The sequence below is a fragment of the Hydractinia symbiolongicarpus genome, chromosome 13 (assembly GCF_029227915.1).
Source record: "Hydractinia symbiolongicarpus strain clone_291-10 chromosome 13, HSymV2.1, whole genome shotgun sequence".
Classification (NCBI taxonomy): Eukaryota; Metazoa; Cnidaria; class Hydrozoa; order Anthoathecata; family Hydractiniidae; genus Hydractinia; species Hydractinia symbiolongicarpus.
The window spans coordinates 8,123,047-8,149,872 of NC_079887.1; the positions used below are offsets into that span (position 1 = coordinate 8,123,047).

The 26,826-nt window shown below is 33.8% G+C and overlaps 3 protein-coding genes across 3 annotated transcripts; 1 reads left to right on the plus strand and 2 right to left on the minus strand.

Moving 5' to 3' along the window:
- The first annotated feature begins 64 nt into the window (after positions 1-64).
- On the plus strand, positions 65-8,028 carry LOC130624195 (probable serine incorporator). The gene is made up of 7 exons (XM_057439769.1): positions 65-426; positions 3,227-3,461; positions 3,607-3,939; positions 4,833-4,904; positions 5,159-5,293; positions 5,880-6,075; positions 7,432-8,028. Exons 1-7 carry the CDS (start codon positions 214-216, stop codon positions 7,574-7,576), a joined length of 1,329 nt encoding a protein of 442 aa, XP_057295752.1. The 5' UTR covers positions 65-213; the 3' UTR covers positions 7,577-8,028.
- A 2,751-nt stretch (positions 8,029-10,779) lies between these two features.
- LOC130624198 (tropomyosin-2-like) lies at positions 10,780-12,491 on the minus strand. The gene has a single exon (XM_057439771.1). It carries the CDS (start codon positions 12,340-12,342, stop codon positions 11,593-11,595), a length of 750 nt encoding a protein of 249 aa, XP_057295754.1. The 5' UTR covers positions 12,343-12,491; the 3' UTR covers positions 10,780-11,592.
- Positions 12,492-19,605: 7,114 nt separating this feature from the next.
- LOC130623041 (uncharacterized) lies at positions 19,606-21,031 on the minus strand. Its single transcript, XM_057438547.1, has 4 exons — positions 20,746-21,031; positions 19,864-20,658; positions 19,678-19,772; positions 19,606-19,626 (listed from the first exon to the last, which is right to left on the minus strand). The coding sequence occupies exons 1-4, from the start codon at positions 21,029-21,031 to the stop codon at positions 19,606-19,608; spliced, it is 1,197 nt and encodes a 398-aa protein (XP_057294530.1).
- Between the last annotated feature and the right edge of the window lie 5,795 nt (positions 21,032-26,826).

Here is a 26,826-nt window from a genome sequence, read left to right on the forward strand (position 1 = left end):
ATGAGTATATTGCATTTTATCCCAATGTCGCGTGTTATTTATACATTGTGAATATTATGGTTTGGTTGCTTACGTGATCTGGAAATAAGAAAACAAATCGATTAGTGCCGCAAAAAAAGAAAAGGAAAGGAAAGAAGGAATAACTGGCTGACTTGACTTGACTTGACTGCAATCTGAATTTCATTTATACAAATAAATTAGTTAAGTAGAAAAATGGGTGCAATTCTTGGGACTGCCGGGTGTGTGGCATGCTGTTGTGGTTCAGCTGCGTGCAGTTTATGCTGCTCTGCCTGTCCTTCATGCAAAAATTCAACATCAACAAGGATAGTTTACTCCTTGTTCTTGCTTTTCACCACCATCGTATCATGTATTATGCTGTCGGATAAAGTCGAGGATCAATTAAAGAAAATTGACTGGTTTTGCAAGGTGCTAATTTTTTAATCTCATAGTTTTAGGCTTGAAAGGACAGTCAGTACTACATGTTTAGTTCTTCTTGTAAAACAGTTTGGGAGATATATAGCTAACACTAAAAGGGTTGTATAGGGAAATTCCCATGTCATATAGGGAAATGGTTTCCTATATAGGAAACCGTTTCCTAAACTAATTTTTTTGATTTTAATTTACCCATTCTCAAGACCATTTTACGGAATTGCGGAAAGAGGCTACGATAAGTTTTTTTCCTTATGTGAAAATTTGCAGGAAAATATTCCCTCTCTATTGGTTAAAAATTTGTAGTGCGCTTCTTAACCAGCTCTTGCGCAGATTCCTTTCTATTTTGGTGGTTTCCCGATTGGGAAACCATTGCCGTATTTCTCACCCATTTAGGGTAACGATTACCTAAATGGAAAACCGTGAAGTTTTCTAATTGGGAAACCGTTTCCCAGATGGATAGTGGTTTCCCTTTTCTTCTCAAGTCCCGGACTGTAAAATGGAATGCAAGAAAAAGAGGACTCCCCCTAGGGGATAAAAAAACACATATATATCTACTTATGAGGTACTTGAAACAACAAGGCAATAGAACATGAACAAGTGAGGAAACTTGTTAACTGACTCAACATGAATTCTAAGAATTTTTGCTCAAACCATTATGGGGCATTTTCCGAAAAAACCAATCACAGTGTTACAGCGTGTTTTTGTTAGTAGCTTTTTTGCATTAAATACATATTAAAGAAATAATAGTAATACAATAAAAACATATGATGGCATAGAGACTGCTTCCCTTTTACGATATTGAAGTCAAATAGTTAGGCTTGACAAAACATTCATAAGAAAGTTTGCGTACAAAGCTGTGTTTGCTGCTCGATCAAGAATTTCTTTGAGAACAATTAATCCTCTCCCAGAAAGTCTTACTTTTTTCTTATTCATGAAAAACACCATAATGGCATCTATGAATATTACTTTGCAGTCATTGTAGACAAGAAAATAAACAACCACAAGTAAAAACAAATATTGTTAGCTTTAGAATTGTATGAGAATTCATATTTGTTCTTTTAGAAAAAATCAGAGGAACATGTGGTACTCTGACTCCTCACAGCAAATTAGAAAATTTTTGGAAAAGGTGTAAAGAAACTAATAATAATATAACACAGATAATGTCCATCATTAGCAGTGAATTACTAATTACTTACCATATTTTCTCTACTATTTCTGCTGCAGGATTAGTGCTTCAACTTTTTAAATACAGGTGGATTTACTTAAGGTGGGAATATTGAAGAGGTGGACTTATTTCTTCAAAACATTTAAATCAGAGTACTGTTGTATTTATTTTCAAATAAGAAATTCAGCATGTTTTTAGAAGGTCGCAATAAAATATGCAATGAAAAACAAAACTTTTACATCTTAGTATGCATTTGAAATTGTTGTAGAAATTGTAAAACCCTACTAACACTATACAGTGGGAATAGTCCTTAAAAATTATTTGTCTGATGTTTTAAAACTGACCTTCGCAATTTCTTGCTGACCACAAAAAAAATAGGCCTAAATTTTTCAACATTCTTTTATTTTCCTGGTATTTTGCCGAATTCCGACCCAGACACAGTTAAACTTTACCAACTCAAGTTATTTTTCCAAAAAGTATAAGTATAGCTTAGAGACTGTCTCCACAATCGTTTCAAATTTTATACGAATTGTATTGATTAAGATTGTTTCAAGATCGTATCATCATTTTTTAAAATCGTTTACAGATCGTTTCATGAAACGAATGCGAAACGATTGCGAAAAGATTTTCGTTCCAATAAAATGATTTTAAACTATTTTAAAACGATTTGAAACGAATTCGAAACGATTTTTTTTGGCAAAAAATTGTTTCAAATTTGTATATTGTTTCAAAAAAAATTATACGAATTGAAACGATTATTTTTAAAACGTGGAGACGATCCCTTAATAAAAATGTCATCTTTTCAGACGTATTTGACGTATAACCGTGGTCGATACAGGACTAAGAACAACAACTAACCACACTTCTGAAGTGTAAAGTTAATTAAAAAAAATATTTTTTTTAAAAAAAAATGACCCTGCTTAATTATTAAAATCAATCTTCTTTAAGGCTTATACCTCTCATTTAAAAACAACATTATTTCATATTGAAGTGCTTGGAACGTTATCTAAGATTCTTTTTATTTTTTAAAAAACCTTAATGGTTCTCAAGATTTTGGATATAGAAGTTTCACTAATTATGCGAAATTATGACATCTCCCTGATGCTGAAAAACAATTGCTGTTATCAATGATAATTGATTTAATATCAACTTTCATTTTAATATGCTCCAAATATCAACCTAAACGGCTGAAAATATATATACATCCTTGTATCTTGGTAAAACCATTAAATGCGTTCACATTCAGGAGATGATTTCATGTATAATTAGTGCTTAATTAGTCAAAAATATTAAGAACTAATAAAGATTTTTCAAAAAAATAAAAAGATTACTAGACAACTTTCCTAGATCTTCAACTTGTTTTTAAGTGGGAGGTAAACTTTATAGACACAACTATAAAATGTTTTTAATCCTTTACACTTGTTTACTATGCATGTACAGCCTTTTTTTCTAATTTTACTTCTGTAAGTGACTTTTCAATGTTAATATTCCCATCATTTATTGGCAACTAATTTAATTCCTAAATCAACTCTTCGATTATATAGCATCTCAAGTATTATCTTTCATTTCCAAACCCAATTTTTATTTTTTATAGCAACAAGGTATAAGGTCTGTTTTTCTACTGTTTAGAAGACAGGTGTTGGAACATGTTCAGCTATTGCTGGTTATGAATCAGTGTACCGGGTTGAATTTGGTGCAGTCATGTTCTTTTTACTCTTTGCTATACTTTTGATTGGGGTCAAATCTAGTCGAGATCCAAGATCATCAATACAAAATGGTTTCTGGGCAATCAAATTCTTGATTTTGATTGGTATTATTGTTGGAGCCTTTTTCATCAAGAACGAAGATGATAAATTCACCAATGGCAAGTATATATGTCATATAACTTAATTTACCTTTCTTATAGTCTATGTTGTAGTTTTTGTTTGTTTTGTTGGTTTGGTTTTTCACAGTGCTTTAGAATTGATCTTGTTGTAGTTATCATTGCTGTTGTTTTTGTGTTTATATAGGATGGATGATAACAGGTCTAATTGGAGCTTTCCTCTTCATCTTGGTGCAGTTAACATTACTTATTGACTTTGCACATGCTTGGAACGAAAATTGGGTGGATAACATGGAAGAATCTGGTTCAAAATGTTGGATGGCAGGCCTGTTAATGTCTACATGTATTATGTATGCATGTACAATTGGTGCCATTGTTTGCATGTTTATATATTTTACACAATCATCCACTGACAGTTGTCACTTGGAAAAGTTTGTTGTGAGCTTTCAACTCATTATGTCTATTGTGATATCTGTCATGGCGATTCTTCCTTCAGTGCAAGAACATCAACCTAAATCAGGTATGTCTTTCCAGTCATTTTTTAGCAAGGATCCTTAAAAGGCATAGACAACAACTTCACTGTTTTCTGTAGGTTAAATTTTGTCACCTTTATTTCCATTAGCTTACGCCTATTTTTACACGAAATTTCACCTCATAATTCGTTTTAAAATAAGTTATACCTTTTCACAAAGCTATTTTTTGTTATACAAAATTGTTGAAAATTGACGTACAATTGACGGCCCAAACCCTATTTTACGCCGTAACGATTTGCGAATTTTATAATCAGTAGGTAGATTTGATCTGCAACTTGCAGGTCGTAATTGACTAAATTTACTAAATCCACTAAATTCAAACCAGAATGGGGGAAAATTGAACCTAGTTTGTTGTCTATATTGACTGATCGCAAATGCCGAACCTAACATTACAATCAGAAAGTGGAAAAGGTATTTTCACTTTCTAATTGTATTGGGGCATTCGCCGCAGGCATTTTTTCACCAACTATAAGGGTCAGCAAACATTCTTATCACAATGCAATGTGTCCTTTTAGGTTCATCCACCTGAATATCTAGTTATATTACATTTCCAATCAAAACTGACCTTTTTCATTTTTTTATTTATATTTAAAAGTATTAGTATGGCGTTCAAAAGTTATGTTGTATTTGTGGTAAATACTATCGCCTGCTGTATCACGATCTCATTTACCATTTGTCACAATAGAATTTTTTGCTGTTAAAAAAACTACAATCATGCAGCACGGGTTTTAAGCAATATTTCAACCGTCCTAATGTATGATTCTTTATCCTGTTGTCGACAAGCGTTTAAGTGCATAGAGGTATATGAGTGTTGACAATAACAGCCATCGCCAGTGAGCATGAACGAAATGTATACTAATTAAATGATAATTTTATATAGGTTTGTTACAAGCTGCTACGATTTCTTTGTACACATCGTATTTGACATGGAGTGCACTTTCTTACAGACCAGGTATTTTTTATACTGAAATCTACAACTCAAAGATTTGTAGTTTTCTACACGATAATCGACGCTTTCAAATTTTGTTTTGTAATCTAAGTAATCTTGCAATCATGCTATGCAGGCTTTGTTTTTAACCAGATCCGTTTTTAATTTTGATAGTTATTTGTTTGTCAGACGTTGATTTTGTAGCCTAATAGCATCAGTTTGTTCACTGCTTTAACACCTTAACTGTCGCCTGTAAATTTACTTCCCTTTAATTTTAGGAACATGCAATGAATTCAACTCAGCTATAGCAAATGGTAATCTCAGCTTGGACGCACAATCAATCATTGGTATTGTCGTCACATTTGTGCTCGTGATGTTTGCATGTGTTCGCACTTCGTCGTCATCTCAAATCGGTACGTAGGTTGTCATTGTGGTCTACGTGACGTCACTTTCGTCCAAAATACAATATAGATATAGATATTATTCAAGAAAGAGAAGTTAGGGGTCCTCTTTTTATTTGTAAAAGGGAGGAATCAGAAAAACAAATGAATAGGAAAATTGTGTCGTATTATTTGTATTGATATTACTGACACGTGATCGTTAATTCATGTAGTTAGAAGCTGTTTGCCTTTTTTTATTTTGGTTATATTTACTGTAAAATGTGAAAAGTCTTAAGAAGAATTATATAGTTTGGTGATATGTTATAAATTAAGCATCACTTATTGGTAGTCTTCCTTATTGGCATATTTCTCTAATTATTTGACTGCTTCATTCTTTTTGTAGAAGATTTTATAGAAGTTGAAGAACCTAAGTTGTAAAACCCACGTTTGTTTCTTACTTACTAACACAGACTTTACGTTTTTATAGAGGTTGAAGCCTAAGTTGTAAAGCCCACAATTTTCGTGAATTAAAAATCGATAAAAAAAGGATATTAGTTTGTTGCACTTACTAACAGACTTCAAGTCTTATCTCAATGTTTATCGTAATCACTTCTACTAGGTAAACTTGGTCTTGGTGACTCTGAAAATACCAACCTTGGTGGCGACCCAAGTGGTGCAGCAGCTGACCCAGAACATAAAGGACAAGTGGTGTATGATGATGAGACAGAAAGTTTAACGTACTCCTACACGTTTTTTCATTTCACCATGATCCTTGCAACATTTTATCTCATGATGACTATCACCAACTGGTACAAGTACGTGAAGCGTTTTCTTTAACTCTTTATTTTTGTTGACAACCACATAACATGTTTTGTTTGGTGAGAATCACATACACAATTTTTTAAAAGAAGGCTCAAATTCTAAAATTTTAGGAATATTTAAGAATAATCAAAAAGGCTCGATTATTAGACACGAAATTTAGTTACTGTTGGTGTCAAATTCTACTATTCAAATTTTACGTATTTTTTGAATAATTTGACGACGTTAAAGTACAGTGGACTCTCCATAACTCGAAACCCTTTAACTCGAACCGCTCCTCAACTCGAACGAATTCGTAAGCACCGTGAAAATTTCCAAATAAGCTCTCATAATCAACTATCTACTACTCGAATCTCTATAACTCGAAAATCTCCTTAAGTCGAACAATATTTTTTGTCCCTTGAAAGCAGATTCGAATATTTTCTACGTGTGTTCGGCCCCTTAGATCATTCATACGCGCCCTGCGATTGTCAAGTGGTGTGTTTACAAATATTCTTGTTTTGAAGTTCTCATTCTCATGAAACACCATATCAATTTGAAATGTAAACAAACTGTACGTACGGGTTTTTTCGTTACAGAATAGATTTAGTCAGCTGAAATAAACTGTTTACGACTTACTTCTAACCCGTAAGGTAGATAATTACTCAAATACATCGTTTTCTTTCAAGGGGCTTATGTATAAAGGATAAATTTAGAAAATTTCCAAACTGTCCATAACTCGAACGATTTCTGATTCCCCGTGAGAGTTCGAGTTATGGAAAGTCCACTGTAGTAATGTTGTTGACCTTTTTTGTTTTGTTTTGATTTTATAAAGTATTAGCCTTTTTTTTATTTGTTCAATAACGTATTTTGTCTTTTTAAATTTGTAACAGTTTTAATTATAGTATTATCCAATTTTAGAATTAAACTCTTTTTTTTTAAAAGAATCATGAGGCTAAAACCAAAAAGTAGGATTCGTATAAAAAGCGTATAAAAATCGATTCCAGGTTGAAGTACACCTAACTCCTTACTCGTAAAATATTTACTCGTAAACTTTTGCCTGTCGTACATATTTCGAACAATTCTATTCCGTGCATTACAAGTTTTAATTTTGCAGCCATTCTTGAGATAACTTTATGAAATTGCCAGATTGCTTTCAACGAAACGCTCTAAAATATGGTTGCCCTATTCGGAGGCACCTACCTAGGCCGGAAGGTATAAAAATCGTGTACTCTTATTGCATTCTCATCAAAAAATTTATAGGACATTCTCCAGAAGGAAACTCGAACAACTTTCTTCACTTTTTGGTGTTATAATAATAGTTCACTGGAACATGTTTTATCCTTTTGATGTATGTTTTATTTTATTTTTAGACCTGACGACACACAGTTGTCGAAGCTCACAAGTTCAAGTGCTGCATTTTGGGTTAAAATTTCATCCAGTTGGTGTTGCATGCTTTTGTACATGTGGACGTTGTTAGTCCCGGTCCTCTTCCCTGATCGTGATTTCAGCGGCTGAGAAACTTTTTGCGGCTATCAGAACATGCAAAGGAAACGATTTTATTTAAAGTAATTGTGTTTCGTTTAGTGGAATAATTTTTTTATTAAAAATGTTATGCAAAAATTCGTTCTTAAATAGATTCGTATACGTAAGCACAGCGATGTTGCGGATGTTATTTCTTCAGTATAGTGTAAATTTGATTCATTTTGTATATTTCTGTATTTTCCGTTTTTACAACCTTTGATCGTGTGTTCTTCGTATAGTACTGTCATTTCTTTTTTTCCATCTTGCTCATATATGATTTTGTTTTTTACTTGTGTTAAGGGGAGTTCGTTTTGTGCGACAATATTATTAGATTAACCAAACTTTTTTAAAAAAAATAATCGCAATATGGGTTTACATTGGTGTAGTCGTATAGTTTTTACACAACATATAAACTGTTTCAAAAAAGAAGAAAACGAATTTTGTAACGTGTTTTCTCTGTTATTTTTTCCCCTGAAATGTTAAAACGATTTTGCGTAAGCTGAAAACGTAATACCGCCTGTGTTTTTTAAAAGATGTCTTATTTAAAATCATATACGGCCTTCGTTTTTCAAAAGATGTCTTAATTAAAATCATCACCTCAAAAGGGTTTAGCGAAAAAGCTTAAAGCAGCATAAAGATAAGAGGTGTAAAAAAAAGCAGTTTTTTTTATCGATGAAAGGCTTACAAAAAACAAGTCTTGTTTAAAAACAATATATATATAAAACCAACAAAACATTGTAAAACAAATAAACAACAGGCTTGAAAAAATATGAACAGTGAAATTAACGTTCAATTTTATTCCCATTGCTTGTAACAGTACTTTAATCTGTATATTTTGTATATCGTCGGTAAGGGACAAAAAGTTGTGGAAACGAGGAAAGCTTTTTATCTGTATTCACATTACAGCATACAGTCTCTATAACGAATACTGATCAATTTAAACATTCAGTTGTTCTAATTTTCGAACAACTTTTTTCACGTTGGGACAGCGAAACAAGGGGCCAGACGAGGTTGAAATTCATTTTCATGCCTGTTATGAAATTTGTTTCGTCATTTTTTTTTAATTTTTTTATTATCTACTATGCCCACTGTCGTCTAGTCAACCTGTGGTCTAGTACCAGCTTTTCCTTAAGTTGATTTTTGTGAAGAAAGACTTATCTTCGCGAGGTCCAGAAGAAATATGCGTCGCAAATATTAATTTTGGAAATCAGTAAGGTACTTTGCGAAAAATTTTTTGCTAGTAAACCGTTTAAGGTTTTTGCGGAGAATTAATTTAAAAAATCTGGTGTATTTTCGCAATTTAAATTCATTTCGGCCTAATTATTGACATTGGTAACCTTTAATTGGACTTTACTGGTATGTCGAAGACAAATTTTAACGAGAAATTCGTGAAAATTAATCTTCCGAAACAAATTAAACAACTTTATAGGTTAGCTGTTGGTCTATGACTACTCCCTATTCCCTAAATATTGTTTATATCATTATTTACCCAGGATGGTCTTTTCAGTTCTAATGAAGGTCCTGCTATTGGGGTCCTAGCGCATTTAAACTTTGAGCTACAGAAGACCTGCAAGCACAACAACCGCTCAACTAGACAACTGCCTAAGATATCAATCTTATTTTCATGCTGAACGTTAAGCAAAAAGGATCGATTCACACTTTTATAGCATGAAACCTTGAACTGAAGGCGAACCTTTTACAACAAAGCCACCAGTTGGTTGTAAGTTCAAGTATACTTAACATTCCCATACATGTATGTATGATTGTGGCGCCGCAGATTACTGGTTATAGCTCTCCTACTCTGTGCGGGAGACCGGGGTTCGATTGGCGAGTGAATGTTACCATAGCCCCGGGTTAACCCAAGCCATGTTGTGCCATCTCCCCAATTTCGCTCACATATGTAAGCGAAATTGGGGAGATGGCACACTGTATGGGCCGTTAGATGTTGCCGCGATTTGTTTAGTAGAGCGCCGGCCCTACTTATTGGGTCTGCGTAGCTCAAAATGAGCATTAAATACTCTAGGACTATCCATCTAAGCCATGGCCCCTCCTGGAAAAATAGACAGGGTATATCCCTCGATATTTGTGAGGCTAGCCATGTAAAATATGCACAACTATCTATCTGTCTATCTAACTATGATTAGCTACTAAAACAACTTTCTTCTGTAACGCCAATACCCGGGATACAGAATTAGTATGTTAGCTAGAGGTAGCTAAAAACAATAGATAAAAGATTATGTACAAATGAGCGTAATGCAAGTCCAAATAAAGCTATTAAAAGGAAATCACAAATGTTTCCGAAGTGAGCGTTTTGTTTTGATGAACGTAGAGTATGTTCGTGCTAAGCGAACTCTGAAAAGAAATATTTTGCCCATTTTAAACTATGTGTAGGCAAATGCGCTAAAAATTTGTGGGTTTTTCGACTCAATGTTTTCTCTTTATTTTCCTGACATTTTTCGATTGAAACTCCTCACATTTACCCCATTTTTTCCCTTTAACTTGATAACAAACTATATACAGTCGACGTCCGTTAATTCGAATGCCGCTTAATTCGAACTTCTGGTTATTTCAAACAAATTTCCGAATCCCTTGACTTTGGTTTAACAAAGTCTTATATTTTGAGCTGCTTAATTCGAACTTCGTTAATTCGAACATTTCCCTAATTCGAACAATTTTTTAATCCCAAGGCTGCATTATGCTCGTTAATGCGAAATTTTGTGTATCGATAAAACCAATGTTGGCAAAATTTATTTCAATTTATCAATTAAATTTCTTAACATATCAAATAAATTGATGATTTCCTGACTTTTTTCCTGGCCAATATCTTAAAAATTTGAGTGATTTATGAATTCCTGATAGAGTGGCACACTCTCGCATTTTTTTTGTGCAAGCTAAAATTCGTATAATCGGCTTTTGGTGAAAATTATAAATAAGTGCAAAACTTTTACAAACTGTGGCATTCAGAGTGTTCCTAGAAATAAGATTGTGTTAAATACATATACTATATAAGTGGTGTAGAATTATAAAGACAATACTAGAAAAGATATAAATTTTTATTTCTGTTACGTGTTTGAAACCATTATTATATAAATTAGAAGAATTATTTATTTTAAACCATCCATTATCATTGTGCATTACCATTTAAAATACAACAAACAGAACAACGCGTTGATATGTGAGACTAACAGACCATAATGTAAACAAAATATATTATTTCACAGTGCATATGTGCAAAAAAAGTGTACAGTGATCTATCTGTGCATCATTGTTCATATAATTATCACAACCTTTCAAAAAACGCTTAAAAATAGGTGGAGAACAAATGTTAAATATTTTACACACAAAAGTAAAACCACCAGGGTATAAAACAACAAACATGGATTAAATTAGTGCACATTGGACCACAAAAAGACCTACAACTGGCCCAATAAAGACTAAAACTGCATAAATATAGCACACACTTTTTTGCAAACGTAGATTAAATACATGTTAAAGGTTTTTTTTAACTTTTAAACACACAAGCCAACACCTCAGTGGTAATTCTTTTATCGAACACAATAGTGATGTGATAATTTTTTTTGCATTGTTGAAACAATTAACAATAGTTACAAAGTAGTTGAAAATTTTCTATAAAAACATCTAAATTCTTAATTTTACAAGGATACCCCAAGGTAACGGAGCAAGATTCAAACAAAATACATAAAACAGGACTCCTTGGACGAACTTAGAGAATTTTACTTGCTCTGAGAGAGCTTTGCTATTAAGCCAGGTTGTTTATGAAACAAAATTTACACTATAGAAATTTTGTTGTAAGAAAAATAAATAACACTATAATACAAGAAACCAGAGTTTTATAGTCACATGTGTACGCGGAGGATGTTGGAATAAGCAAAAGCTGTCTTGTGAATCATTTTATCTTTAAATGTTCACTTTTGGTGTTGATATTGAAAGAAAACGTTAAAAAGTCCCAATAAGTCCCCTCCAATAAAATGAAAATTGTAGGAAATTATTTATTCAATGTCAGAATCGATGTCATCCATCTCTTCCATTTCTTTTTCAATTTCCTGAATCTTCGCCTTCCAACTGTTTATCTCAGCCGTTGCTTCACTGATATTTCTTTCCAAAACTGTGCAATTTCGTTCGGCAGCTTCGGCACGTACCTCAGCTTCCTTGAATTGACCTTCTAGGAGAAGCAGCTCTTCTGCATTTCGCTCTTCTTTTGAACTTGAATCGTTTTCTCGTTCTTCCAGAACTGCAAGACTAGTTTTTGCGTTGTCTATTGTGTCAGTTAGGACAGAAACTCGTTTCTCCAACGCTTCGGCTTTCGCTTGTGTTCGTTCTATGTCACGATTTACAACAACCAGTTTTCGCTCTGCTTCAGTTAATTTTGTTTGGTTCTCTTCAAGACTTCGCTTTGTTTCTTTCACCTCCTCCTCTAGCTGTTGGATCCTTTCATCACCAGCTGTTTCGTTCTCTTCAAGTTGTCTACGAGCTTCCTCGATTGAAGTTCCTGTGTCAGTAACATCGTTCAGCTTTTCATCTGATGCATCACATCTAGCATTAACATCACTTAAATCTTTTTCTAAAAGTTGAATGCGACGTTCAATGCTGGCAACCTCACTTTCTCCCTTTTCGAGTCTTGAAGAAGCTTCTATTAAGCTTGCTTTAGCTTCAGCTTTTCGCGAATCTGCCTCGTCAATTTGGTTAGATATTTCAGCTAATTTTGCTTTTAATTTGCCCAATTTACCTCCAGATTCCATAGCGCTAAATATAAGTTACCACAAAGAGTAAACGAACAGCCTTAAGTGACAAACAGATAGGACGAATACCTCGAACGATAAACTTTAGCTAAATGCTTCGCGATTATAAGTATTGTACTGGAGGGTGTGTTACAAAGGGAGTTGCGTTCATCAAAACAATCACATTTCGACGGATGCCCAAATAGAGAGTCGGGCCCCTCACAACAATACACTGTAAAAACAGAACAATAGCCAAGCAGCCATTATTGACCTAATAAGGAATGTTGTCAAAAACGTCTGGCTAATCAAGACAAGATAAAAAATTTGTGCCTTCCCCGGAACCCGTTTTTGGGAAACGGCGTGTGAAATTTCTACGGACAGATCAATATATAGGGTTGCCGGAGCGGCCAGCAGGTTCCCTATGTTCGCCAGCGAAATATTATACTCGACAGTACCGTAAATGACGGAACAAGCCCCTCCCCCTCCCTAAGAGGCATTTTTTTAATAAGCACCTTTCTTGAATAACTTGAAGCCAGAGGGGGCGCTTATTTCAACACACGGCTATCAGAAGGGGGCGCTTATTTGGGAACAAGGCATAAAGAAGTAAAGATTTAGACCAGGAAGACGAAGAGGAAAACATTGAGATAGAATAATTTTTGTTTAGATGTTGTTTTTTAAAAGTGAAAAGAAAGAAATGAACATTTTACTTAAAGCGCCCCTGCCGATTAAGCGCCTCCCCCCAAACATAAAAATTTCAAATAAGTGCCCCGGGCGCCTGATTCCGTCATTTACGGTACTATCAAGAAATTTTTTTAGCAAATTGAAAGTCCCCAAGCAGCCTCGTCCCCAGGGCTCTTCTTTTAATTTTTGATAATGGTTTGTAGTTTCCAGGTTTACTTTTTACAATGAAAGTCGAGGTGCAGAACACTTCTATTCCGTGCGAGTTATTAAAAATCGTGAATCCGTGTAAACGCATTCGTTTGTCAGCAAGTGCAAACGACATACATGTTGCGAAAATTTTTTATAGAAAACACTACAAAACGAAATCCTCAGATTGTTCATATTAACAACAACAACAACAAGAACAGTGCACAATATACACTGACCCGCAATGCAGCGTCTTCGGATTTGATAAACATTCGAAATTTTCAACATAACTGTTAAACATCGTTTAGAGTTTGGTTTCTTTGTTACGTTTTCACCACGTTTTCATCAGATAAAACCAACGATATTAAACTACCCTACATGCGTTGACTGTTGACAGTTATCAATCAAAAACAATAAAAATGACATTCTGTTGTTCTGTTCGCTAAGTTAAACAAAGCAAAGAAAGGTTACAAGAAAAGAGTTTTTAACATTATCTTTACCGCTGAGCATATTTAAAGTTCTTTAGAATTTTTGTTAAAAAATATTTCTTTACTAAAGCTATCTATTACTATAGCCATCATATTGTAGGTACTGTTGAGGAATCTAAAATATAAAAGACATGGTTTTATTGTAATGTAAAGTGAAATAAAAAGCCGGTTCGAAAGTTTGTTGAAAAAATTTGTTAGCTATCTGAAAGAAAAATTAACACTGCCATTGGAAGGCACTCCGGAGCAAGGTCACCACAGGACGGTACGAGCAGTATCTACAGATCGATACCCCTGCCAAGAGCTTAAAAGGTGTCCTCTTGCTGTGCGTAGACCCTTTAAAGGTTAAGCCCCACAGTGGAGTGAAAGAAGCTTTCTACAAATTCAAGATCGAAAAATCGAAGGTAAGTCCAACGAACTCTACTCCCACGCCACGCTACCCAAGGATCATTTTAAGTAAATTTTAATCTTTTTGATAACCACGAATACACGGTAACCATCAAGCAATTAATGAAATAGATAGATCATCTCCCGACCATCTCTAAGGAAGCGGAAGATCGCTGCAGCGCTTGAGTGACGCCATCACTTTTCACATGACTAAAAAAAGCAATGGTACAATTCATATGTACGTTGCTATGCATACCTCCTCTCCGACGTACAATTCAACATTTTAAATGGTAGACTTCATAGTTTGGAGTACTGAGACAAGATGCACGCGCTGCAGTTTTTTTGTACTGGATATTAAAAAACGTTCTGTGAACGTGGTATCCCTCAGAAAGAGATGACCCAAAGCTTAGACATTGTAAAACCCCATACAATCTTTAGTAGACTTGCCTCGTGCGGAAAAACAAAGCGTGTTCTAGACTTTCTCAAGGGCAATGGCAAGCATCACTTTCACAACAATCCTTTGTTCTACTTTACGGTGGAATTCCACGTACCTCCAGAGAGCCCAGCTTTGGAAAGATGAATACGTGCTTTTGGTTAACCCTTAGGATCAACTGTTTGACTGGATCGATAAATTCTCGTTGTCGTTGTTGACAAAATCTTGAGAAACGGAGACAATCGCTGCTTCAGCTAGCCCTCTCAGGGAGGCATATGAAGCATAGTTTGTGGTTGTTAGCATATTCTTATACAGCACTGCTCAAGATGTTCAAAAGGCAAAAAACAGTTCTTTCTCTGGTATCCCACAAACGCTCTGATATATAACTCATCGATGAAGAAACCAACATGATCAGTGACTGGGAGAACATCAAGAGTCGCTTCAAAAAGTCAAAACATGCCTGCTTCTACTGGAGTACCACTGGAGTACCCTAGAGGACACAAGCTTTTAGACAAGAGTTCAATAAAATCTGGCCTGACTCTCCCATTATTGTAACTATGTGGCATAAAAATATCAAAGATCTACTTGTAAAGGCAAGGGCTGTATGAGTGTAACACGAACCACCTACCAATCCCTTTGTATTTACATAGCTAATTATCATGCTAGAACAGATGGTTTACTCTATCTTCTATAAGGAACATCCCCTTTCTGTTTTTAGGCCCCATCCCAACACGTTGTTTGTCTCGGAATCGCCGATATGGATCCCTCGACATTGCCACATACATCTTCCTTATCAATCGAATTAAAATTTGTGATGCAAAAAAACCTACTATCATGTTGTTGAAAATAAACAATGGCGTAACAATAATGGCGGAATATTGTAAAATCCAACCACCTATTGTTCGAAATTGACGTTTGTTTTGACCAGTATCAAATAAGTTATTATGACGCTGGATCAGACAACAATACGAAACACCCATTATGAAACACCTGGGAAACAGCAATATTGTGATTTTTTGTACTAAAAGACATGGGGGCGCAGAAGCTAACCGCAAACACTGTTGAAGTTTTACCGACGTAACCCACCGTAATACGAAAAAATTAGTTTTAAAACTCCTGGGGAACAGCGATACTGTGTTTTATACTAAAACGATATAAGAACGTAGCCTAGCGTAGCTTCAATCACTGTGGATGTTTTACCGAAGTAACCTACTGCGATACCGGCTGTATACTTATTATACAGGATGTCAATCTCGCCCGCAGGGTATCTTGTATCTTTTCTGATCCCAAGACGGCGATACGAACATGGAACCTGGAGGAGGCTGGTCCGATATGAAGCTTGATTGGCGCGGATATGTCACATAATTATTGCGTCATACAAAACATTTTGGCGAGGCGGCGAGCCTCTGACGAACAGGAGCAAGCTGTTCGTATTAAAATGGCGGAGGAGCTGTATCAGTATCATGTTGTTTTCAAAGTAAAGAATTTATTAGAAAGCATTACTAAGCAGTGAGAGTATAAAATAAGACATCATAAAGTAATGCTGCTTACACGGAAATATTTCAATAGCTGGGAAAGTTTAATGAATAGAAAATAGCTAGCAAACTATCAAGATAAGAACAAAAGAAAGAAACTCAACTTGTTTCCAAGTGGCCAGGTTTAATTTGCAGCTTTATGCAAAGAATGACGTTGCATAAAACTGCCGCCCATGTCCTTTATAACCAAAATAATTTTGCACAAAATATCGTTCGTATCGCCGTCCCGGGAGGGGGGGGGGGGGGGGCAGAAAACATACAAGAAGCCCTGGGGACGAGGTTGATAGAATGTATCACAAACAATCACCACTACCACGTGGTACGGATCAAATAAAATGGATCTTTTTTTTCTTTTCTTTTCAATTTATTTAAAGTCGATTATTCACATATTTACAATAGTTTCCAAAAAAAAAGTAATTAAGAAAACTAATCTAAATCGACTAAATTTTTTTATGTTTACAATTAAATAAAATCATTTTTTATATATATATAAACAATAATAACAACAAAGTTCTATAAAGGGACCTTACATTCATCACAGTTACATTTAGATCCGTCCCACATTTTAATCATGCTTTTAAAAACTTTAAGGTTGTCACATCGTTTCAAATGTGATGGTAGGTTATTCCAAATCTTTGGTCCCAGGGCTGATAAGCTATTAGTTCCAAAAGTCGCGGTCCTTTTCCTTGAGACTACCAAATTATTTGTATTTTGTTCTCTGACTGTCCTACCGTTATCATTTAAACAAAATATATCTTTCATAAAAAGAGGGCTGCTGTTATTTATAGTTTTAGAGATTTCTATACACAATGACCGTAAGCGATTTACATTCATGTGACTCTTGCTGGAATTTTTAAGTAAATTTTCGTATGTACTTACCGTATCATTATACAGAAATCTTAATGCTCGTTTTTGTATCATTTCGACTTTAGATAAAGATTTAGAAGAAGAAAAATGCCATATAAGGGAACAATAATTGAAATTTGCGTAGATAAAACTTTGAACTAAAATATATTTTGCTTGAAAGGATAAGAAACTTCTAAATCGAAATAAGGCATTTAGTTGGGCTGATGCTTTGCGACACAAATCACTAACGTGTCTGTCAAAATTTAATTTATTGTCTATAGTCACACCTAGTAATTTCACGTTATTTTCACTTTCAATAGTTTTATTTCCTATATTAAATTTTAGACCTAAATTATCTGCTTTATTCTTTGTCAGAATTATCGAGTGAAACTTTTCAGGGTTTGCAATCATTTTATTCTCTTTTAACCAGGAGAGGGCAGTTTTAGCTTCGTTTTCTAAAGTATTTATCAAATTAGGAATAGAATTTGAGAAGTTGGATATTGTGTTATCATCAGCGTAATTATGTAGCTTATATTTTTCTATAAAAAGAAACAAATCATTTATAAATATATTGAATATGATAGGTCCCAAAATAGAACCTTGTGGTACACCAGATAAGATAATTTGAAATAGACTATAGATCCCATTTATTCGAGTGGCTTGCTCTCTATCAGTAAGATAAGATAGAATGAATTGAAGAGACTTATTGTCAAATCCATAAGCAGCTAGTTTCGCAATTAGTAAGTCATGTGGTACACAGTCAAAAGCTTTTGAAAGATCCATCAAGATCGCACCCACCACATAATTCTTATCAAGTTTACTCTTCCATTCCTCTATTAAGCGAATTAGTACTTGTTGGGTACTATAGCATTTCCTATAGGCGGAGAGAAAGGACGACAATTTTGATTCCATATAAGCGGTTATTTGTTCTTTCATAACCCTTTCGTAAAATTTAGAAAAAACATTTAAAACACTGACAGGCCTGTAGTTTGATATTTTAGTTTTATCTTTTCCTCCCTTATCCAATGGCGTTACAGCAGCTCGCTTAGCTTTGCTTGGAAATTTGTTTGAAACTATGCTACTATTTATAGCATCTGTTAGTGGCGTTACTAGGTGCCTTTTTGCTAATTTTGTCAGCTTTGATGGTATTGTATCTTCACCTGTTGATACTTTGGTGTTTAAATCATTAAACAGTTTAGAAATTGAATTTTCATCAACTTCTTGGAATGTGAAGTTCTCATTGTTGTTAGAATCATTGATTTCCTTTATTTTAATGATACTTGGATGATTTTCAAAACTATCAACAATTTCTTCAATCATTTTTGACTTATCATTTACATTCTTATATTTTATAGGATTTGGTTTCATGCCACAAGAATTTTCTAAAATATTGATGTAGTATTCGTTGAAAAGTTCGGTTAGCTGTTTTTTATCAGTAACTAAACTTTCATTTTGAACGATCGCTATATCTCCTTTGCTTATTCCACTTTTATTTGATATCAAGGGTTTAACAGTTTCCCAAAACGTTTTTTTGGAAATAAAACCTGATTCTGTTACCCTTTTGAAATGGTTTTTGATAGCCTTTTTGCGTAAATTTACACACTTGTTTCTCTGTTTCTTGTACGTGATTTTGTTTTCAGAAGTAGGATTTTTATTGTATTTATTTTTGAACCTAGACCTTGTATATATTGCCTTTTTTAACTCTTTTGTCATAAATGGTGCCTCGTTTCCACGCAGAGTTTTTTGCTTCTGTGGGGCATGCTTTTCTATGATAGATGTGAAAACATTGATGAGGTTTTCATAATTCAGTTCAGGATCTTTACTATTACAAATAAAATTTGCGTTCTCAACATCACGTAAAAAGTTGGCTTCATTAAAATTTTTGTAACTTCTGTAAATAATTTTCTTGGATGCTAAGCGTGCTAAATGAGATTTTAAAAATGTTGTTACCATTTGATGATGATCACTTAATCCTGTTTCACATGTTAGTGTGTGTTGAAAACATCTGGGTCTATTTGTAAGAATGACATCTATAGCTGTTCCGTTATGACTAGCAAAACAGGTTTTGTTTTTGACAAGATTTTCAAGACTAAAAATATCACAGAAATTATTTAAGGTTTCGAAACCAGAATCGTTCGAGTTATGGCAATCGATATTTATATCACCCATAATTATTATGTTTTCGACTTTAGATAGAGCTTTATTTAAAGCTATCTCTAATTCCTCAAAAAAGTTGTTTAAGTTTGAATAATGAGGTGGTCTATAAATACTGATAACTGCCCATTTTTTATTTCTTATCGTTAATTCTGAGCAAATGATTTCATTATTTGTTATACCCAAATCATTAACTTGTCTACAGGCTATTCCCTTCTTAACATATTCAATTAACCCTCCTCCATTTTTGTTCCTATCTTTTCTAGTTCTAATTTCATAGTTATCAATATAGAATTGTTCGTTTGGAAAACTCTCATCTAGTTTCGTTTCAGCAAATACAAAATAATCAGGTGAAAATTTTGTCAGAATTTCTCTTGCATCAATTATTTTGTTTCTGAGACTATTAATGTTTAAATAGCCTAAAAGAGGATTGGAAGGGTACTTAATTCGTAATTTATGTATTTCATCTAAAGAACTTTGGTGAGAATTATGTGTCGGATTTTGATCATTTCTATATTGACTCCCAACACATTCATCAGGAATATTAGATTTATTATCATCGCAAACTAGTCCAAGCCTATTGAATACCCCTGCTGATCTAAAAAATTATTTATAAAAGCTATAAAATTTCGTGCTAACATTATCTTACCATTCTCTCGTAAATGTATGCCATCTTTCCATAGGTGTTCTTCTCTGATATTGTTGTGTCTGATGTAGCCATAACCGTGTAGATCGGATCCTTCTCTTAATAGTTTGTTAATACTGTTTATTCTATCAGAGTCGACACGTCTGCTCGTAACCAAGGCAGAGATAAAAACTTTTTCTACTCCGTTACGCACACATTTTTTTCCGATGTCCAGGATTTGTTCGGCAATTTTGTTATCTGACGCTGCATTTAGATGACTTGATAAAAGATTGTTGATTCCTACATGGATAACGACAATATCAGGTTTTTCTTGTTCCAGTGTTGGTTGTACGTAATAATTTAAGTTTTCGACACTTGCTCCTGGGAATATCTTAAATCTCACATTTCCATTTTTTATTTGCTCATTAAATTCTTTCACTCGAATACCTTTTGGTATACTATCGGTCATTATCCGTATCTTCTTAGAATGGTGTACATTTTGATGCTCAAGATTCGTAGCTAATTGATCTCTTTCGGGAAACGGATTGATAACAGGGTTGGGTCTTCGTCTGTGTGTTACATTATTTTTAAAGATATTTGACGAACGAATATGGTTGTTAACATCTACGTGGTGCGTATTTTGACTCTCCTTCGTAAAATTACAATCTTGATCACCCCAACTTTGTTGATTAGAATCGTCATTAACTTCAACTCTTAGGTCGTTAAATCTGTTATGATGTAATTCTTCATTTCTATTAACTTTATTTGTAGAAAACCTTGAGGGACCTTTGATTACGTTGTTCCATTGATTATGCTGTTTAATCGGTTCCACATGTTTACACGTTTCAACTGAATGATCACGTTGATTACTGTTTAAAATTTCGCTAACCAATTTTTTGTAATCCTTTATTTCTTCTTTAAGGAAATCTATTTCACTCCTCAGTTGTTTAATTAATATATTTGACGAGTTGTCCCCGATCTTGCTCAGTTTATACGAAATAAATTCTTTTAAATCGCAAACCTGTGTTGTCAAACTTTTAAATTTAATAAACTGGCCAAAATTTTTAACTTCTTCCTCGTACAGATATCCACTTTTATCTTCGATTAAATCGTCAACAACATCTTTCTTTTCCTCTGAAAAAGATTCGTCTGTGCTATTTTCTTTCTCCTCTTCTACTTGTTTCACAAATAAATAACTTTCTGTACCATTTCTCTCCGTTTTGTTTAATATATTCTGTTGACATAAATCTTTTAGCGTTTGCTCAATAATTTCAGGATGCAAGTCTTTTGTGTTAGTTACTATGCTGTCATAGTCAGCTTTCTTTTTCCTTCTATGTATTTCTTTAACAGAATTTAAAACAATATTTTCAACCTCCATTTGTCAACAGTTAAACAACAAGTTTTACTAAGTTTTAAAAACACGTCCGCTCCGTCACGTTGCCCGTGGAAAGGATATTATTGATTTCCGCCGGCGAAGGCGGAATCTTTAAAATCGCCTGGGGAGATAGAGAGATAGATAGAGACAGCCCAGAGCCTGAGCCCTGCTAAATTTGTGTTCAGGCTAAAAGCTCGAGAAAATTTCTATTTTCGCGAAAGCCAATGAAGATGTTTCATTTTAATCTTTGCCAATTTAATGACCAATCTTAACAGAGTTTGTGTACTTTCTGTGTGGCCAAAACATTCTGTGTACGGCCATGACTAAAATTTTATTGTTTGTCCCTTGTTGGTATGGTTGGTCGTATGTTGTAGCTTTATTTTATTGATGTAGTTAGGAAGCTAAACACTATTCCTTAAATTCGTGTATTTTATTAGGTAAGAATTATTTTATATATAAGTGAGAAAAGTGTACTGGCTAGCTTGCTATCTCAGTTTTTATAGTCGTGAAGTTACTTAGCTATACAGCTAGCTAGCTACATAAAATAGTGCTTGATTAGAATGCCTTTTTTCTTAAAGGGCCAGCAAAAAATAAACTTTGTCCTGCTTTGTGTAATATTTTCAAAGCTAGATATGGAACGCCAATACTGCCTTATGCTACTTTCTTATTATGCGAGTTTTTAACAATATGATACTTTGCCGTTATATTATCATACTTTAGCATTATATTATGATACTTTGGCATTATGATACTTTGGCATTATGATACTTTGGCATTATGATACTTGGACGTTATATTATCATACTTTGGCATTATATTATGATACTTTGGCATTATGATACTTTGGCATTATGATACTTGGACGTTATTAAACTTGGTTAGGTCCCTGTCCCAGGAAGATCGTTAAAAATGGCTGAAAAGAACATGTGTAGAGTGCTACAAAAACTTTCTGCAAGAAAAGATAACTGCAGACATTGTATGTAAGCTAACGTTAGAAGATTTTGCGCAGCTTGGAATTGTGGATAGAACTTTGGTTATGAAACTAAGGGTTGAGTGCTTAAAATATGGCAGCGAATCTTCAATGACATTACCAGAAACAAAAAAGTATGACATTTCAAAGAACATTCTAGAGAATCTGATTGAAGAGAGTTTTGCTGTTTGTGAAATAGCTGCTATGTGTGTTTCAAAGAGAGCAATATATCGTCGTATGGCAGAGTTTCATCTCTGAAAAAGAAGTTTTCTAGAGATAATTGAAGAAGAACTTGATTGTATTATTTCAAACCTGGTCTCAGAATTTCTATTTAATGGAGAATTAATGCTTAACCAGCTCTTGAAAGGAAGACGTTTACATGTATCAAGATTTCGGCTTAGAGACAGTATCCATCGTGAAGATGAAATTGGTGTGCAAGCTAGGAAAAAAGGTCGACTGAAAAGAAAAATCTACAATGTGGCCGCCCCAAACCACCTTTGACATGTAGATACCAATCATAAATTAGTGAAATGGTATTTCATCGTCTTTGGGGCTATCGATGGCTTTAGCTGACTTCCTGTATCTATAGAATGAATTAGCATTAACAAAGCGGAGTTGGTTTTTTCATCTTTTCTGAAAGGTGTTGATAAATATGGATTACCAAGTAGAGTTCGATCTGATCAAGGCCGGGAAAATGTTCTTATCGCAGACTTTATGATACAGAACCGCGGTGTCAGAAGTCAACGTCAACGTATATAGCGGCTTTGGCGGGATGTTTTTGATGGAGTGCTATCACTTCACTATGAAATATCTTCCTTCATGAAGGAACATGATATTTTGGATCCTTGGAGTCCAATCGATATTTCAGCTCTTTACTACGATTTCTTACCTCTAATTAATAATAAAAATAATAATAATAATTAATAATAAAAAATTAGACGCATGTAGGAACGCTTGGTCAAAACATCAAATACGCACTATCAAAACTTCACCAATACGGTTATGGGTATCAGGACAATTGAATTGTCCCGTAGATGTTGACATTGGAGAATGTATTTACTTTACTTGAGTGAGGGCCTTGATGATTATCGTCCTACACGTTTTTTTTATATATGAAACCTGGCGATGGGACTAGTTCTAAAAGGTTCTTATTTGTAGGCTAAAATTCAATGTTTTTGTTTCAAAAGTTTCTTATTTAGTTCAAAAAATTAATAAAAAATATAGCATTTTTCGTTTCGAAATCTCTTTTATTAGAAAGTTCTCAACAACACAACAGCACAAAATATAAACTATACAACTCAAGAAGAATCAAAAACATAACCCTAGTCCACTAAAATCACGTCCACTCCATTGAAGTCATCTAGTTTGAGGTAATCTTCTGATTTATCTGTGAAGAAGGCCCGGCACTCGTCCAATTTTATGTTTTAACCATGTAATGATTCCAACGTGACAATCATCATAACAAGTTTCTTATTTCAGAAATAGACACAGGATGTAGAGGTAAAGTTTCTTAATTTTTGAAGATTCTACATGTAGGTTTCCTTATAAACATGTTTTTTATAAAAAAAACGTGTATTTACGAGGTGCCTATTGACAAAGTCTCGTCAGATTCATTGAAAATCATTCTGACGGAAACTTTCCCGTTTGAAACTAACCCTGTCAACTATGATTGAAGTATAACTTGATAAATCATTTCTACAATGAAATAAAAGCCATGTACATTGGTTTTAAAAAATATATTTTTTTAAAAAAGGATAGATTCAAATTGAATTGTATTTTCTTACATCCCACCCCTGCATTCTGTAGAACCAATTTTTGTGTCTGATAAGCATACAAATTGAGCACTCCATATTTGATTTTTTTTAATTGGAGTTTCCCTGTTACTTGCAGATTTTCTTTTTCCGTGAGTTCTTCGAGATCCAGAAAAAAGCATAAATCTTTCATCTCTCCTTTGGCTTACCAGAGCATGCGTATACCTGATGTTGAAGCTATTAAAGATGATGTTGATGAAGAGCTTTTGTATCTCCTAGCAGCTTCCTTCAGGCGATTTCGGTCCCCAACAGTGGAAACTCCTACTCTCTTTATTACTTGAATAAATGATGACATCTACATCAATTTTCTATGCATTGAAAGTGTCAATGCAATGAGATGGACCAAGCCTCGTAAGTATTTCTTCTACTACTGTAGCTGTCATCTTGAAAATGCGTACAAGTGTTCCCGCATTAGGGTTAGGGACTTAGGGACAAGGGCAAAGGAGCGCAGGGGACGGCAGCTCCGCACGCTGCGCGCTCAAATGAACACTATCATAATGCCAAAGCATCATAATTTTAAACTATCATAATGTCAAACTATCATAATATATTGCCAGAGTGTCATAATACAATGCCAAAGTATCATAATGTCTTAGTATAATAACGTCCAAGTATCATAATGTCAAAGTATCATAATGTCAAAGTATCATAATGCCAAAGTATCATAATGCCAAAGTATCATAATGCCAAAGTATCATAATGCCAAAGTATCATAATGCCAAAGTATCATAATGCCAAAGTATCATAATGTCAAAGTATCATAATGTCAAAGTATCATAATGCCAAAGTATCATAATGCCAAAGTATCATAATGTCAAAGTATCATAATGTCAAAGTATCATAATGACAAAGTATCATAATGCCAAAGTATCATAATGCCAAAGTATCATAATGCCAAAGTATCATAATGCCAAAGTATCATAATGCCAAAGTATCATAATGTCAAAGTATCATAATATAATGCCAAAGTATCATAATATAACGGCAAAGTATCATATTGTTAAAAACTCGCATAAAAAAACTCGCAGAAAGTAGCATAAGGCAGTTTTTGTGTTCCATAGCTGGACACCCAGCTTCTGTTCTTATGGGGAAAAGAGGTTACTTCTTTCAGATAAAAAGATATATATTGGCACAGGATTTTTTTATACTTTTTCCAGAAAAGTTATGTAAACGTGACAAAAGCTTTTTTCTGCTTGCACAGAACAGTCAGGGTGAACTGATGATTAGCCTGCAACAGAATATATAGTTAGCCGATGCAGGATAATTAGACACTACGCTTAGTATAATTAGTCGTTAAAAGCTTCTTTGTCTCCTTTACAGCTGTGTCTTTTCCATGTTTCTTCTTGAAATCAGAATAGTGTTGTTGTTTACTAATACGACATATTGCTGGCTAAAGTAGAATTAATAACTTTTTTGCACAATCGATTTTTGTTCCTTTCTTGGTTTTAAGTGTGAAAATTTAAGTAAAAAAAACTACTGTATAGCTATAACTACTATATAGTTGTATGAGTTGCTAATTATACTGTACACATTGTATATATACATATTTATATATATATGTATATATAATTATTCTGCATACAGTTATGCAGACCCAATTTTGACGGCTTTGGGGAAAACAGTAACAACCTATATATAATATCGGTAATTATTTTATCGGTAGTATTGATACTAAAACAAAAGAAATAACGACAGTATTGGTAATCAAAGATTTCAAGTATCGTTACACTTTTAACAATGCTAATAATGTTATTGACACTTCTCTTATGATTCCATTCGATAATTGAAATTGTTATTATATGTGGTTTGATAATAAGGTCTTGACAATTGTTATTCGTACAAATGCGGTAATGGAAATGAAAATGTATCGATGCTAATCAAAAAAGTATCGGTAAAATACACAGTTATATTTTATGATTAGTATTAATACAGTATATATTACCATTATTAAGTTTGTTACCGATTTCCCCAAAACCGTCACAATTAGGTTCGGACACTAACAGACAATCCCCTACAACATCCAACATTACAGTGTGCCTCCTCATCAATTTTCCTCACATGGCTTTGATTAACCCAAGCCATGTGAGAAAAATTGCGTCAAGGGGGAATCAAATTCCGTTATCCTGCACGAAAATGCCAGAGTTATAACCACTAAGCTACCGTGCCATTGAAAACGGCTAACTAATCTCTCACTGGCTAATTATCAGTTCTCCTTGAGTGCCTAATTTGCTCACCCAAAGTATTACAAAATATTTTTCTAATATTATTTAGAAAATACTTAAAAAAAGAACATTAATTTATTAAATCTGCAAATTTATCAATTGTGTGCTTACCCTTTTTTTGTTTCAACTTGATGAAATCTAATTTTAAGTTTGAAATTTCCGAAATTAGATATGTTTAACATTTTGGATTTGTCACACAAAACAATGACCAATCAGTTTTCTTAGAATAAAAAATTGCAACAATCCGACTCCTCAAAAGAAATTCAAATATTGAGAAATCAAATCAAAAAAGGATAATAAACAATCAAATTTGTTTAGTTCAAAAAATCGATTTCAACAAAATAAATCCTGTTTTGTTCACAGGTTTCAATACCATGTATCACCTGCTTAATATGTTACTTGTTCAACAAAGATATCAAAAGCCAGTTTATTTAAATGTATATACGTACATTTGACATATATAATATACCTTGTGCATCACATGGCTTTGATTTTTATCTACTTAATAAATTCGCTATTTAAAATAAAGAGGCAAAGAAAGGTTAAAGAGACAATAATTAAACAACCTGGTTTTCATGCAGTTTATGGTAAAATTTCATTCTTGTTTCTTATTTTACAATTTTACCATAAAATGCATGAAAACCAGATTGTTTAATTATTGTGGGACTGTCAACCTTAATCTGTCGAGAACGTCAATAGAAACACTCGATCAAATGCACGATCGTGTTGTCGTCACTGGGAACAAAAGTCAACAAGAAATCATCACTCCGATCATGACATCAATCAAACATCACG

Excerpts from the sequence above, each read along its gene's own strand:
- LOC130624198 (XM_057439771.1), bottom strand. The coding sequence starts at position 12,342 with ATGGAATCTGGAGGTAAATTGGGCAAATTAAAAGCAAAATTAGCTGAA.
- LOC130623041 (XM_057438547.1), bottom strand. The coding sequence starts at position 21,031 with ATGGAGGTTGAAAATATTGTTTTAAATTCTGTTAAAGAAATACATAGA. Across the intron at positions 19,773-19,863 it reads CATCGGAAAAAAATGTGTGC|AGAAGGATCCGATCTACACG; the intron begins GTAACGGAGTAG and ends CAAACTATTAAG. Across the intron at positions 19,627-19,677 it reads CATACATTTACGAGAGAATG|ATCAGCAGGGGTATTCAATA; the intron begins GTAAGATAATGT and ends ATAATTTTTTAG.
- LOC130624195 (XM_057439769.1), top strand. The coding sequence starts at position 214 with ATGGGTGCAATTCTTGGGACTGCCGGGTGTGTGGCATGCTGTTGTGGT. Across the intron at positions 3,940-4,832 it reads AGAACATCAACCTAAATCAG|GTTTGTTACAAGCTGCTACG; the intron begins GTATGTCTTTCC and ends AATTTTATATAG. Across the intron at positions 6,076-7,431 it reads ACTATCACCAACTGGTACAA|ACCTGACGACACACAGTTGT; the intron begins GTACGTGAAGCG and ends TTTTATTTTTAG.